The 16,815-nt window shown below is 41.6% G+C and overlaps 1 protein-coding gene across 4 annotated transcripts in view; it reads right to left on the bottom strand.

The window, feature by feature from the left end:
• LOC111589185 (RNA-binding motif, single-stranded-interacting protein 3) overlaps positions 1–16,550 on the bottom strand; it is a 130,179-nt gene extending 113,629 nt beyond the window's left edge. For 2 of the 4 annotated variants that reach the window (XM_035943833.2, XM_035943827.2), the window contains exon 1: positions 15,214–16,550. In XM_035943833.2, coding sequence (XP_035799726.2) covers positions 15,214–15,288 — 75 coding nt within the window. In that variant the 5' untranslated portion in view covers positions 15,289–16,550. The remainder of the gene's footprint in view (positions 1–15,213) is intronic. The other 2 variants (XM_023299995.3, XM_023300003.3) reach the window with 2 other exon arrangements.
• Positions 16,551–16,815: the final 265 nt, after the last annotated feature.

Below are 16,815 nucleotides of genomic sequence, written 5' to 3' on the forward strand. Positions count from 1 at the left end.
CACACACACACACACACACACACACACACACACACACACACACACACACACACACACACACACACACACACACACACACACACACAGTACAGCGCTGAAAGGCCAGGCAGTACAGCACGCCTCAGTAGTGTGTGCCAGCCTAATCTAGTCAGGTCTTTTATCCCATCTCCTCCCAACACTTCCACTAAAATCAACACTTCACTGAGAGCTACAAAGCCAGTTTGCACCCTCGACACACACGTACACATGTGCACGCTCACACATGCACGTGCTTTACTTCTCCTCCTTCGTTGTTAGTCTCTATTTATCTCTCACTTTGGCACCCTCGCCTCATCTCTGTGTCTCAGGCACCATCAGAAGTACACGTCTCACACACTCCTGAGCATGCACAAGCTCACACACATACACACACCAGAACATACTTACAACACACTCTCGCGCAACTTTAAAAAAGACTGGTAGTCTCTGTGGAGTTCCAGTAGTGTGAATGAATAAAAGCTGAATGTAGCTTAACAATCTGTGCCCAGTCAACTGAGTTGGCCTCTGCCCAGGCTGAGAGCTGGTACCCCTGTAAATAATCATCTGCTGAACAAAAGTAGGACTACAAGCTGACTGCGTTTATGGAGCTAAAGCAGCCTGACAAGAAGTGAACTATGTTCTTGTTTATAAGTATCAATTTCTTTATTCATAAATGTCAAGTGTAAATGTCACAAACATCATACCACCCTGCCAACAGACAACACAACATGGTGATTTGGTGTTATACTATCTTTGGAAAACCACTGGCACACGAGTAGACACACACACACACACACACATGCAATCTCTTTCTAACACATGCACAAACTGAGGGAAATATAAACAGCTTACTTTCAAGTGTCATTAGTGACCATTCACTTTGGATGAACTCCCTGCAATCAGCAACAGCCTATGTTTGGACTCCCTTAACATGCATGCCACCCCCCCCACCCTTCTACCCAGCCACCCACACACACACACACACACACACACACACACACACACACACACACAGAGTTACATGGACAGCTCTGAGCATGAGAGCTCCAAAAAGTAATTTGACTGGGGTCCAACAAAAGGAGTGTTTTCACAGGATAATCCCTGGCTGGGACTGCAGGGGTTCTGTGAGTATTTGTGAGTGTGTGTGTGTGTGTGTGTGTGTGTGTGTGTGTGTGTGTGTGTGTGTGTGTGTATGTGTGTGTGTGTGTGTGTGTGCATGTGCATGCGCTAGTGTACCAGAACCCTGGAGAGTGGGTGTCTGTATTTGCGTGTTTGTACTTGTGCAATTGTGTGTGTGTGTGTGTGTGTGTGTGGGATCAAGCTGTGCAGGCAGGGTTTTATTCAGGATTTCATTAGCAGGGAATAGGAGATGTTTGGCCTGGCCAGCCACCTCTGGCTCAGGGACAAGAGTGTGTCTGTAACCCAGCTAAACTGTCTGCAAGGGCAAACACTGTGGCAGTTTTATAGAGTTAAACTGCGTTTCTTTATATATTCCTCTCAGACTGGGAAAGAAAGTGTCCAGAGGTCAAGCTCCAGAGTTTATTCACACTTGGAGCTGTCCCACTGTGCTTCTGGACACAAAACATGTTTCCTGTGTGCTTGCAAACACTCTACAGTGACATGGCTTTAAACAGCAGCAGTGGTTAGCAGCCAGAGAGGTGAGACACTGGAGTGTCAGAGAAGAAGGTACTCTGTGTGCTGTGGGGTGGAATATTTTGGTTGTTTTTTTTAACACCATAACTTGTCAGGAATTTAGCATTCTATTCCAGAGAAACTTGGATTTATCTCTCCCTTTTTTTGCCATTTCTAAGACATTTTTATGATATAAGTAAATATTAATACAATAGAACGACATCTTGTAAAAATGCACTTTTTTCATATGAGAAATGCTCAATGCCAACCAAACAGATTACTGATCAGCTGTTTTTTGGGACATCATTTTACCAGATTGTACATTTCTGAATGTTTATGCTAGAAATATGAGGATATTTCTTAGTGCTGAACTGAAATAATTGACACATGCAGAAGAAATGAAGGATAAATCTACACATGGATAGAGTTTTGTCATTAGTAAAGTGGTTTAAGGTGTATGGCCAGTAATTTATTGATTTTTTGCATTTGATCTTCTGTTACATGCATCTCCCCAATCCTGGTTGATGGAGAGTTGCTCTATAGATCAGATTAACAGTGATAATTTAATGGTCTGCACATTTTATCATTTGGTTGCAAATTTTGGTTGAAAATTTTAATGTATTGAGGAGCTGGCAGCTTGTTGCAGTGTTGCTCTTCAGCACACACAAATACACATATTCAAACATAAAAGATTTGTGAGACATGTCTGTAAACATCAGGCTCTTACTTTGCGGGCTGTAACCTTAACCTGCGTTTTAAGGTTTACTGTAAGTGTCAGCAAAGAAAATTTGTGGGACGTAATGATGAGCTCTGCGGCTTTATTTCAACCTGTGCTGTCTGTATCGTGCTCATTTTATGCTGGATTTGCAGTTGATGCAAGGGTTTAGGAAGGGTCTCACCGTTGAGGCGTACAGAGGAGGTTTTGAGTCACCACAACACCAGAAGGCTGTATTGTATATTATCATGCTGCATTGCACTTTAATTATATTCCCCACATGAACTGTGCATATATTCTTTTGTTGACTTGTGATGCATGTGTCACTAAGAAGGCCTGTCTTGTTTTATTCATAGATATGAGGCTATGACTGTAGGCCTGTCAAGATAATTACATTATCGACTTATCTCACAATGTATGGACGTGATCATTTTTGCCGACCTCGATTTTGCCCGTTGTGTTTTCATGTGTGTTTGTTTACACAAGAATATCTCCAGAGACGTTGCCAGAATAAACAGCAGAGTTTTCACCACCATTAAAAGTCTTGGGCGTGGTGCCTAAGCGTATTTTCACAGCGTCTAAGCCGAGTGCACAGAAAAGAAAAAAAAAAAAAGCTAAAACACATTTTGGTGTCACTTCTAGTCACGCTGCTTCTGTCTTCTTGTTTGCTCTCAGTGTCAGAGTTTCAGTGTAGGTGGAGCTCAGGCAGCTTCTACACAGCAACAACAATAAACCAGGTTGAGTAAAGATAGTGCTACTGTACTTTGCACTTTTAGGGCAACAAACGTCCGAACCACTAAGACGCTGGATTGTCAGTATAGTTAAAGGAAAAAGGTCTTGCAATACCTCTGTGTCAGATGTTTAATATTTATTTGAGTGCAATTTTTGTTAACAGAGCCCGAGAGCCCATTTTATGTATTATTTTAAGTTGCGTGGTTTTGTTTAATTTATGTCTCATTTAATGGGATATTTTAATATTGTTTTCACATTCCAAATCCAAAGCCTGAATATTCTTAAGAGCTAAATGTTGCTCTGCAGAGGGTGAACTTGCATGATTATCATATTAATGGCAAGAAATACACAATACCATTTATGTCAGTTATTTCTTGGACAATCTATCATGCGGCAGGTCTAATACAACGTCCAACAGAACTTATCGTGCCAGGCCTCTGTGATTGTGGCGAGCCTGAGATTTTTAGTGAAGTGGCTTAGCAGGATTCATGTTCCTGAAAAGAAGATTCTTGTGATCCTCAGCAGTATCTCCACCACTCGTAGCCTAGTTTCATTTCTTATTAGCTCTGACACATTTGCCAGAGAAGGACAAAATTTTACAGGTTCATGCCATGAAGTCCACGGATGATGAAAGCCACTCCACAGAAACCGGTTGAGACATTCTTCCTCTTTACTGTGTGTAGCAAAAGGTTATCCACAGAATATTTTCTCCACTGAAAAGTCTCTTAACCACAGCAGTGACTCTCCTTATTACTCTGTCGTCTTTGTGTAAATGGCTGGTTTCATGCATCCTGCTATGGATATTAAAAAGCATTCTGTGAAATGTAAAGAGACCAAATTGCTGAAGAGAGAAGCATAAAATTACTGGAATGTGTTTAACTTCACATATCAATTCACACCATCTATGTACAAGAGTGGAATTTTCTCTTAACACATATGATCTGCACTGCCTGGAGACAGTACATGATACAAAGAGAAGAGTGAGAGAAGGAAAGTAAAAGAGAGCGGAGAGACAGATATATATATATATATATATATATATATATATATATATATATATATATATATATATATATAGATAGATAGATAGATAGATAGATAGATAGATAGATAGATAGATAGATAGATAGATAGATAGATAGATAGATAGATAGATAGATAGATAGATAGATAGATAGATAGATAGATAGATAGATAGATAGATAGATAGATAGATAGATAGATAAAAAGAAGCAATGCTGAAGTAAAGAACAACATGGGGAGAAAAGCCCCCAGGCCTTTCTTTCAATTATCTCTCTGGTCCCAACTCACCAACACACAAACCCTCACATTCAACCCGGTCGCACTTCCATCAGTCAGACTGAGAGTAAGAAATGCACTGACCACATCCTCACAGCAATAATGACATCACACATTTAATGCACAGCATGTGTGCAACTAATGACTGTGACTTATACAGTCAGAGTTTTAATTACACAAACACATTCAGACCCTGAACTCAGAATATCAACATATTTCCCTTTTACATGCAAACAACAATCCATTCAAAGTCTTCAACAAAAGATGTGCTTTTGTTTACATACAAACAAATGAAAATCAGCTGAATGAAGTTTATTCATCATGAAACAAAACCAGAAATTTAATTATACGCGATTCATCACTTTAAAGTGGGAGAAACAGAACAAACAAGAAAAGCACTCAGAGAGCGCAGTTCTCCACCAAGGTTGTTCAGTCGTTATATCATTTCCGACGGCTGAAAGCTTGACAAAAGTTGTGGCAGAAATCAAGGCACCATTTAATGTAGATGTACCCACAAACAAAATGACCTTGCGCTGAGCATGTGTCCATTATGTACGGCTACCAAATCGTTTGACCGCAATATGTAGCGGGCCGCAGGAATTGAATGGACTCGGAAACACCCCCACAAATTAATCAACTGTTCGCAAGATAATTTCCGACGGATAAGTCCTGATAAATGTGCAGTGGTGGATTTGTAGTAGGATCACAATCATGTGATCGTCAGCAGGCAGCTGACGTAGTGTTCACTTGTTGTCATAGTTACAGTGACGCTGTGCTGCTATCTCACAATGATACAAAAATCTTTAACAAATCTGTGGATCCAGACTATAAGCCGCATCACTGCCAAAATCTAATCACTTGGTCCTTGTGTCATTTCTGACCTTCCCTGAAAATTTCATCTAAATCTCTTTGTCCATTTCTGAGTAATGTTGCTAACAGACAGACAAACAGACAAACCAACGGCGATGGTCACATAATTCTACCGAGGCTCCACCTCCTTGGCGGAGTAAAAAATCTCTCCAGTTGTTGATTTATGTTGATTAATGTCGTCTACTCGTCACTCCACACTCATATGTGCAGTTCAAGCACACCAGCTCACATCTGATTCAAACATTTTAAAACTAGATTTGAGAAAATTGTAACTCAATCCAACATGTTCAGACCATAAACTAATTCTGAAGAAGAATAATGTTCTGGAAGGTGCCAGTTTGCAAGTTGAGACAGTTAACAGTACACTATAGTTTAAGGTGGAAATGCTTATACATTGCTTTTAGCATCTAAACACCATATGGACGCATTAATGAGGTAAAAAAAAAAAAAAACGTGTCTTATGGGACTCATTAATATAGATAACATCCCATGTGCGACAACCTTCATGACCCATTTCCCATGCAGACATTATATGTGAACAGCTGGAAAAATCATGGGTTAACAGGTTTAGAGTAAAAAGGCTCCAACACAGGTCAGCTATGGATCTTTAATTAAGATACTGAATCGATACAGACAAGACAAGATTGCCAGCACATACCCACACTACATTTTTTTGGTAAATGAATGACAGGACAAGATCAACAGGTAGACTATATTCGGTCCCTTTGTTAGTTAAACTTCAAAATCCAGTAAGAGCCCAAAAGCTGCCAATGCAAACACTGTTTGTTTAGCTTATTTACATTTTAATTTGAGCTTAGCAAACAAATAACAAGAGGAAAAGAGTCACATTTCAGTGAAAAGCCGGATGAAGAAATGTGGATAACACGAAACTGTAGAAAGGTGAACTTTATAGCTTTACGTAAACTGGAGATCTGCACTAAAACCTAAATTATTTCTTTCATAAAACACATTATTAGTTACGGCACATCATATTTTACACTTTCTGACCATTTTTGGCCTGTTCGTAAAGATTATTATGCTCTCAGTGACAGATGTGATGTTGAGAAAGATAGCGAGCTTCTGGATGGAAAAATCTTTAAACAGCCCACGCTATATCATTTTGTACAGCGCGTTGTGTTTATGTAGCCTGTCAACAGCAGCTGGCTCTGGCTGAAACACACTCAGCATTAAGCTTCTGGGTCATAGGGACACTGCAAAACCTGAAATGCCCTCTTTGAATTAATTAAAGCTGTCTTGAATGATATATTTAAAGCTACAGCGCAGGACTTTCACGTGTACTTCCTTTTCAAAGTGTTGTCATACAGCAACAATTACTCTATCTCAATCTTATTAAAGTGGTATGGAATCCCTGTTTACTGTGTAGTTGAGTCCCTTCAGTAGGACAAATACACATTGAGTCTCATGATCATGAACTTCTGTTTGGATTCTTTCTCTTAAGCGATACCTGGCACTGAGAAGTGTGTCATATGAGGCCTTCTAAAGTGGATTAATAGCTCAATATGCAGACACAGCTCCTTCAAGAGAAATAATGAAATACCATCTGGAGTATGTTAAGTTTTAATTTACATCATTTAATCCAATTTAGATGTTGTATTTTGTAAAATGCTAAAATGAATTTGTTGCCATATGGAAACTACATGTGAATATAGAAGCGATCTTTGTGCATTCAAACTGAGACTATGTTTGCTTACACTCAAAACAGAACACAATTTTTTAATCATGTTTTGGAATTTCAGACATTTTGTACTAGTACACTACACAACTGAAAATTAGTTTCAAGAGTACTCCACTTTTTCTAGTCAAAAAGATCATACAGTTGTAACAATATTATCGAAATGAATGATAACATACAAATATTGTACATATTTTATAGGTGCCAAATATACTATCTAGACTAATCAAATACTATTATAGTCCAGACAGTTTGGTATCTGGAATTGCAGGCAGCACTTTCTGCTATTTTTGACTCTGGCTAGTTTACATAGGGTTACATTGGGTGCTTTCATCGCTAGAACATGCAGGCCAGATTCTTCAATGGAAGAGGAAAAGAGAAAAGGGCAAGAAAGAGTTTTCTCTTTTACCAGGAGGGTGAGGATGAGTCAGTAGGCAGCGATGAGAAGAAGAATACAACAGTGACAGTTCAGTCAGAAACAGGCTAATCTGAGTTTGTTTGAAAACATGTTGATGATGATCAATGAAGTGAATGATACTGAATTAGATGTCCATACTGGAACTAAATAGGAAATAAATTTGTTTTTGATTGAGAAAATCATGTCCCATGTCTTATTACGAATGTTGTTGTCACCATACACTCCAAATTACTAATGGAATTATGTTAATTTAACTGTGTTAATATTGAGTTATTTATTTTGCTCAGTACAAGTTGGATTTCTTTAGTCTTATTTTAAATATATAGATGTTTTCAGAGAAACATATAATTTTACAGTACTTTCCACGATTCCACTTTGCTGCCATATGGAAACAATTAACCAACAACCTTTCTTTAATACTTGCAAATGTCTTTTTCAAATATTTCCACTATGTAAGTAATTTAAGTATTAAAAAAAAAAATTTAAAACATTTTTATCATGTTTAATTAATAATTCCTTCTCTGTCACTTTCCTTATTTGTTTTTTTTTTTTGGGTTTCTCTCTATAATATAATACTGTAAGGTCTTCACTTTACTATGGGACGTGTCTTGAGATGACTTATGTGCATTGGCGCGATATGAATAAAACTGAATTTAATTGAATTTATACAATAGAGGGACAGCCACATGTAAATCTCTCTGGATTTCATTGTATACTATAGTGTTAAATCTACTTCCTGTTTCTGATATTCCCGTGCATGTGCTGACCCGCTGAAGCTTTTTCGCTCCCATTGAACATATAAGGCCCTGGTCAGCAGCCGCTACTGCACCTGGATGAGAACAGAACAGCTTGCAGAGAATCATAAATGGACATAAATGGGTGGTTAGGAGAGTCCCTTTCGATAAATACAGCTGAATTTAATTGAATTTATGCAATACAGAGATAGCTGCATGTGAATCTCTCCACATTTTACTGTACACTGGAGTTTTAAATCTACTTCCTGTTGATGACATTCCTGCCTAGAACATATTTTGAACCAGCATTACTTGGTTTGCCAGAACTGAAGATGGGAGTAAACGTATAATAAGAGTCGACTACAGCAACTAGGAGTACGGTGGAGAACCCTTGAAGACATCTGAGAAAGGCTTCTGATGCGCCAGAAAACTTACAGTCAGCAGAGCGTACGACAAAATCTCAACATCAATGGCATTTGTGTCTTTGTATAATTACTCTCACTGCCAGAAGGGGGAGACAAAAGTTCTACACTGCCGGTTCAAACATCAACATTTTACACACTGTGTTCTGTTAATGAATGAGCATGAAGTTGTCTGAATGTTCGCTTTTTTACTGTACGTCTGAAAGCCAGAACCATAAAATGGAAACATCATTTGTCATTTGTAAAATCCTGGACAGCATCACGTCGAGGGGCCGGACCCTTGACAATGAATTACACTCACACAGAGACTTAAAATAGCCATCAGCTAGAGGTTGTGCTCTTTGTCTCTCCCTTTTCATCCAACCAATAAAGTCTTTGTCAGGCACTTAGCACAGTGTTCTAAAAGGCACCGCAGCTGTACATCTCCGACACTTGGACGTTTTCTAAGCCCTGCATTTCAGTTGCGTTTTCCTATAAGTAAATTTAGCCCCATACATGATTTGCCAAAACCTCTGTGCACTAACTGGAATTATGTTTGCTGCCAGACAGTATTAGACTGCTGGACGTTCTATCAGGAAGTGTTGGGGACTGTTGGAGCCCTCAGCAATTTCCGTGGTGTAACTGTTTGAGGTAGAGGGCTCTGACAGGAGCTTTTAAGAGGCAGAGAATCCATTAGACAAGGGTCGCTACAAAGTGGCCAACTATTAAAAATGCAGCAGCACCATTATTCCCTGACCCAGCCTACAAGTTCTATCTCCTTCACTGCATCGCTCTTTATTTCCCTTTGGATCGCTATCTCTTTTTTTTCTTCTTCTTTTGAATTCTTCTTGCTACAGCCATCTGTTCTCTTTTTGATATGTCTGACACTACTCTCCTTCACGTCACTTCTTCTCCTCCATCCTCCCTCCCTTCCTCCCTCCTCCACATATTTTTCTATTACAAAACTGGCAGGGGTGAGCTTCCCTCACCCCTCCATGCATGTGCTGACCCGCCGAAGCTTTTTCGCTCCCATTCAACGTAGTAAGGCTCTGGTCAGTGTCCGCTACTGTACTGGGACGAGAATAGAACAGCCCACAGAGAATAATAAATGGACATATATGGGTGGTTAGGAGAGTCCCTTTTAAGCAGTAAAAACTACCCAGGCTCGACCAACTGAACAGATGGTAGGAGAGAGGGAGAGAGCGAGAGAGCCCAGAACACAGTGGGAGAGAGGCAGGAAAAGAGAGAGAGAGAAAGCAGGGAGAGTGTCGGGTAGGGCATTAGAAGAAGGCAGCATAAGGCCATTCTCTCTTCTCTACGCTGACATATGACGCTGTCGAGATCAGAGCCGAGATCCAAACAGAATTGCTGGCTCTTTAAGCAACATGCACACAATAATACTGTCGGTTGTAAAACTACAACTGATGCAGGCAGGCAGATGTGTGAGCAGAAACAGGGCATGAGCAGAATGCACGCTGGGCTATAAACCCTATACCCTCTGTTTACTTTGCACACTAAACACACACCATTCACTGTCTGTATGTGTGTGTGAGATGTGCGCTGTATAATTTATGGTCGCTGTGTCTGCTAAGGCGAAGTACTTTATGTTTGACAAGAGGAGGAACAGAAGCTTGGAAGGAGACGAGGAATGAAGGGGGAGGTGACGTGAAATGGAAGATCAGCGGATGAGTTAATCAATTTTTTGGTGTTGTCTTTGTGTTTATACATGCGTACTTCCATGTTGTGTGTGTCCTTCATTCCCCGCTGCCTTTATGATGTTTACTCATCACAGCCAAGCTAACCACTGACCACATTTATCTAGCGCATAATAGAGAGTAATTGAATGTGAAAAGCTCATTTTTGAAGCGATAGAATATTCTATTTAGATGTCCAGGCGTGTCCGCATGTGTCATTACTTTGATATCAGCTGAATGCTGTTTCTCATTACCCTAATTAAAGCTCCTTGTGTGCCGCTGAGCATATTAGCACACTGATCTGCAGCAAACTAATGATCGGCTGGTTGATAATGTGACTTTTTTTTTCTGTTAGCCTCTCTTATCTCGCTCTTAGTGATTATCATCAAAGATTCACATCCTCACTCAATCATCATCAGAAGCTAAAAAGAAATTTGAATAGCTCGGCTAAATTCAGAGACGCCACACGCCGGCATGCACAGCTGAAAGTTCACACGTATTTATAGAGACGTAAAATCACGTGTGCAGTCAAAGTGAAGAAAAACATATTTAAGATCAGAGCAATAAAGAGATAAAGGCAGAAGACACGTATGAGGAAGGAGTTTCAGTTTAATGACAACAGATAAGGAAGACTGCTCACTTATTAGGAAGAGTCTAGCAGATCAAACTCACAGTTTTATGGTTTCTGACTTTAAGAAACTTCAGGGTTGAAAAGAATAAATTATGTAACACTGGGGTGAGAGGAATTTGCCTTGTCAAAAGAAAAGACATAAATGTCAGGAATGTCACTTTTACACTTCTTATAAAGACAAGATGTCAGAGTTCGTTATTGCTGTGAAATTTGCTGTGATGACACATTTCACCACAACCTCAGGACAACACTCAGAAATCCCAGCAAGCTATAATAATTGGTTTTGCTCTTTCATCTGGTCCAGGGTTTTCATGATTTTACAATCTGGATTTTCTGGAGAAAAAAAATGCTTTCAGTCAATAATTAATTATGATTGGTAAGCAACGGTACACCCATCAAAAAGCATAGCAACTGAAACCAGCTCACAGGAGCAATTACGAAAATGCTAAGCATTGCTTATACTTGATAGATCCGAGCTATAGCCAGTCCCTGCGGCTACAACATACCCTCCGGTTAAATTTTAACAAATCACACAGCACATGCAACAATGCAGCTGCGCTTGAGCATTAACCCTCCCCCTGATCCTCATACCCTCTTATAGCCGTGATTAAGAGCCACTAGGCTCACATAAGGCCCATGCTGCCCCTCCCTACACCCTACTAATGTACACTAACTGTACCTATAGCCCATTATGGAGGCAGAGGAAGAGCAAATCTCTGTTTAACAGCAGCACATTTAGCACACACGCTGTCATCTGGCTGAGCATTGTTAGTACGAGCTAGTCATTTCATAACTGCCTTTGTGTGAAGCTGGTGCATGAGTGTGAGGAAGTGTTTCTGTTTAAAGATTGCTATTGTGAGGCAGCGCAGGCAACGCACATATGCACACACACATGATTGATTTCCGCAGAAGGAGAACCTCCACTTTCTGGAATCAAGATTAATAAGAGGCCGATCAGATCAGTGAGCAAAAGGAGGAGGACGAGGGGGAGAGAGGGGAGGAAAGTGTGAGAAAGCACTGAAGCGAGATACGATAAATACAACCGGTTTAGTCTTTGTCTGCTTTTGTCCATTGTGAGGAGCCTGAAAACCACCTGAACACCTACATTCACACACACAAACACTTACACATTCGCACACAGACACTCCTCAGAGCTGAAGTCAAAGAGCAGAACAGGCAGATCAAACACCAGCTAGTTGTCAAGGTCCATACAGATGTAGAACTGAGGAATCAGACACACTTGTGAACGCACACAACTGCTCTTCTGGGACCTCGAGAGCTTTAATGACAGCAAGCTGCACTGAAAAGGGGTCAGTCAGGGGGAGTCACCATTCAGAGGCCACACACACACATTACCTCACACAGGACACACATCTGCACTTATCTGCACAAAAGCGAGCAAATAAATTCAGTTCACGCTGAATCGACGGACAAAGTTGCAGGCTCATGTACAGTCACGGATACAAAGCGGACATACGGATGTAGTTTCTGTTCATCAATGGATGCATATGCGAACACATACTCGCGCTGCAAGCAGAGCCGAGGGTGTACACTGGGGAAGGTAGGATCCAATTTGATTTGACCTTGACAGCAGAGAGAGAGGGGCTGGTGAGAGGGAGGGATGGATGGATGGAGGGATGGATGGAGTGTAAGGAATGGAGTGATGGTGTGGGGCCAGATGCCTGTTGCAGATACTTGAGAGAAATGAGATGACCTTGAACTGATCGAGATAAATCATAGAAGAAGAGACAGCAGTGTGACACGGCGACATCTGTACACATAAAACTGTGTGACAGGGACGCATCAAATGTTGAGGTTAATCTAAGCTACATGTGTGCGCAGCATAATATCTCGTGCAATAAACCTACAAATCACACACAGTGAATTTTATTGGCTTCTCCGAGACTGACACACGCATTGAAATTCTGCTTCTTTGTTACTGACAGAAAATTAAATAAGATTCTATTTTAGGTTCATTATAAATCTGATGCAATCATTTCTTACAAGTGTAAATTTGTGATGCAACTACAAAATTAATGCTGCCAAAAACACATAATTTCAGCATCATTTGATTAAAAAAAAGAAGACATAATCAAGATGGTAAATTCAGTTTTTCATTTAAATTTATCCTGTTGAGGGAAAAAAATGAAACAAACAATAAAATTTTTTGCCAAGAAACAATTAGCATCTATATCCTTGGAGTAAAAGGAAATTTAGAAACATCACGGTTTATATCTTTCAGTAGCAGACAAGAATTTCCTCTTCTAGATTAGCAAAACAAAAAGGCGTCCTTATCATTGGAGATGCTGTTTATTACAGCCAAATCACAGATGTGCATTAACAAACAGTTCTCAGTTTCTGTTTGTTCATCTTGAGCACATTCTTAAAAACATCAGACAGCTCCCAGATGTGAATTTGTGTGGCTCTGAGATCAGCAGATAAGTGGGTAATGTCGACATGCTGCAAATGCAATCTGCATAAGTCATCTGAGAATGTATCCTGTGGCTAATTGGGAAAACGTATTTTATTTTCTAAACTAAAGCCAAACAGCAGCTACAGTGGATGTGTTTAAGCCAATAAAATAAATGACTGAATCAGTGTTGGAATGAACATGTGGACGACAACAGAATAGTTACATTTGTTTATCAATCAACATAACCAGAAGCTTTAATCTGTGCAGCCATTGTTGTAAACTGACATTATCCACAACTTGTGGCAGTGAGGCATGTGATATAAAAAGTTAACAAGCAGTTAAAATGTATTAAATGTGTAACCATTTTAAATCAGAAAACGAAAGCAGCCCAACATCCACTTGTAATCTGTGTTTTGCGAGGCAGTGTGAACAATATGACTTACAACGGGACAAATTTGATGTTAATAGAGTGGCGACTCATATTGGTCAAAATTTTGTAATTCCCAGAGATCCTTATAATGTATATGAATGTAAAAATAACTCAGAGGTTCAGAGCTATGCAGGGATTTTCAGGCATACCCTTCCTGCACTGTATTATTTTATCCTTTGGATGAGAACAGGGCTTCTCTCAGCTTTTGAATAAATACTGAGCATCTAATTTTCAATTCAAGGGAAAAAAAAAGTAATTGCATCTGCATAACTTGTGTATTGCTGTTTCAAGTAACAGTATCTAGAACTCTGTTTAAATGTGTTGCTTATTGGCCTGCAGATGCACCATCCAGTCTGTTTGGTTCACAGTTCAGCATATTTTTAACCACTGAGCAATAATTTTCTTACCTGCTCTTCCCACACTGTGTCCACCCAATAGCATGATCTCTCTATTCTCATAGCATCCCACTCCCACACTTTCTTTCTCCACTTCTCTCTCCATCTCTATCTTGCCTACTGACATGTACACATTTGCTAAATATTGCAGCAAACCTGCCAACTTCTCACATTTACTATCACACAAATGAAAAAAAACCACAAATGAATCACAGCAGACAAAGGCAATGGCGGCTGATATGATGCAGGAGCAATCGATCAGGCCTTTCGTAATCCATTTTCTGCTTCTTGGTGGTAGGAGAATCAGAGTGTGTCAGTGTGTGCATCTGTGAAATGAATTTATCAAGACAGCCTGCGTATGCAATCTATGTGTGAGCGAGAGAATTTTGGAGAAAACTTGAAGAACAAAGAAAATTCTGGGCTCTGCACTCCAGGTAATCTGAGAAGTCTTATCAGGCTCCATCAATCATTTCTACAACACCCTATTGCAGGTGAGTACTATGGGATGGCAGTGTGGGCTGGGAATGGCTAGTGAGGGGAGGGGGTGGGGGTTAGGAGGGAATGGGTTTGGGGGGTTGGGGGATGTTGACAGAGTGGGACAAAGTGGGAGAGAAAACAAGGGCTGAGGGACGGGTGGGCCTCCTGCCCTGAACTTGAACTTGGAGGCGGTGGGGTCGGCGAGGGGAGGACGGGGTCAAGTGCTCAGCGAGGATGGAAAAGGAAAAATCCAGCCGAGTGACATCAATATCTCCCCGCTCGGAGACAGATGGGGGACAGGGGGACGCAGTGCTATTTAGCAAGCTGCCTCACGAGGCAAGTCCAGCATTTATCTCGGTGCCTTTTTCAAAGTGGTTTAGCACGGTGGGTAAATTCTGCTCTTTTTGCTGGCTTTATAAAACACAGAATCCCAGATATGTAGCAATCAAACCCTGCTAAAAAATAAACACTCGTCACTACTAGAAAAGACAATTTCCTCTTCGTCTACCACCGACTGAGAAGGAGATTTAAAGAGGTAGCAGATAGAGAAGGAATAAAGTTCATTAAAAGGAGGGTAAATCTGAGACAGTTCCGAGATGCGACACAAACACATTTATTCCCTTTGAGGGTTAAAATAGGTCAACCTCGCTGACCAGCCTACCTTAGTCTGGAGATAGTGGGGGTAGTAGTATGTGTAGTGGGGGTACATTGGCTGCTGCTCCAAACGTTTTCCCATGTAGCTGGAATCCAATTGAAGGTCCTGGAGGCTGGAGATAGAAGCTCACAGGTGGGGTTACGATCACTCCGAGGGGCTGGCCTGGATCCTTCAGACGGCTGCTTCCAAGAGTGGAGGATGCAGAGAGAACACTCTCCCGTCGCTGGTGAAGGTGATGAATGCACGGAAGAAGGGATGGAGAGGAGGACGGAGAGTACTTGGGATTTCAGTCTGTCCACTTGTCTCGGAGCTCACAGGGAACCTCGCAAACACATTCTTCCCGTAAGGTCTGGAAGGAAAGATTCCTGGGAGAAGGAGGAGGTGGAAAGGGAAGATATGAGAGGATAGCAGGAGGCAGTACAGGAAACAATAGAGGGAATTGACTGAGAGAGGGTAAAAGAAGAGGGAAGAAGAGGATGATGAAGAGGAGGAAGGATGAATGGTTGGGATCCAGTTGCCGGTTCTTTGCACTGTCTCCGCACTAAAAATTAGATTCACTCTTCTTCTCTGCTGCCCTGAGCATGCCCCTCAATTTGCTTTCCAGCGTCTCTCTCTCTCTCTCTTGTCTCTTTTCTCTTTTCCTGTGTATCCGTTTCCCTGTCTCGGTCTTCCTCCCCCTCTCTCTTACACCAGACGAGACTCTGATCCCACGGGGAGCTCGGCTGTATCCTGGAGAACACACGCTGTCCTCTGCTCTATCCTCAAAAGACAGTGAAATCAGCGATGAACTCACACATGGATGTGGAGCTGGGGAGAGGAGAGGAGGAGGAGGAGGAGGAGGAAGAGGAGGAGGAGGAGGAGGAGGAGTAGAGAGGGTGGTCTGGAGCTGAAGCTGTGACTGCCTTTTTTTTTTTGTTACCTCACTCTCTCTCTCACTCCCTCCCTCTTTTGTTAAGCTCCGGGGATAGATAGGTAGATATCGCTGGAGCCCGGCGTGGAGGATGAACAGCAAAGAAAAAGCCTCAGTAAAAACTCCTCTCGCTGAGGAAGAAGAAGCAGATAGCCTTATCCAGACGTGCACTCACAGAGGAAAATCCCTTCTGATCCACAAGGTGCCCCCTCCAACTCTCTTCTCTTTTCTTCTCTTCCCCTCTGCGATCCCTCTCTCTTTCTTCTCAAGCTCTCTCCCTGACGCCTTGCTTCCCACTGAGCCTGGCAGCCGTCACTGTGTGTGGTGGTGGTGGTGGTGATGGTGGTGGTGTGTGTGGTATGTGTGTGTCTGTGCATGTAACTGAGAGGGGAGTGTGTTTGTGTGGCTGTTGGCGTCTGCTCTACTCTGCTTGCTGAGGCATAGAGGGGCTCGGCTTCAGCGCAGCGACGCTCCTCCCTCACTCTCTCTCCTCCGCTCCCCGCCGGTGTCTCTCGCCCACTGTGTTTATCGTGGAGCTATAGAACAGTGGGAGTGGTCGGTCCTGCCCTTCCTCAAATCCCCCGTGTGTGTGTGTGTGTGTGTGTGTGTGTGTGTGTGTGTTTGCACTAAATAGAAGCTGTGGGGAGAAGACAGGGACGGGCTGTTTTGCTGGAAGTGGAGGTGGGCGGGAGAATGAA

This window comes from Amphiprion ocellaris, chromosome 9 (assembly GCF_022539595.1).
Source record: "Amphiprion ocellaris isolate individual 3 ecotype Okinawa chromosome 9, ASM2253959v1, whole genome shotgun sequence".
NCBI lineage: Eukaryota > Metazoa > Chordata > Actinopteri > Pomacentridae > Amphiprion > Amphiprion ocellaris.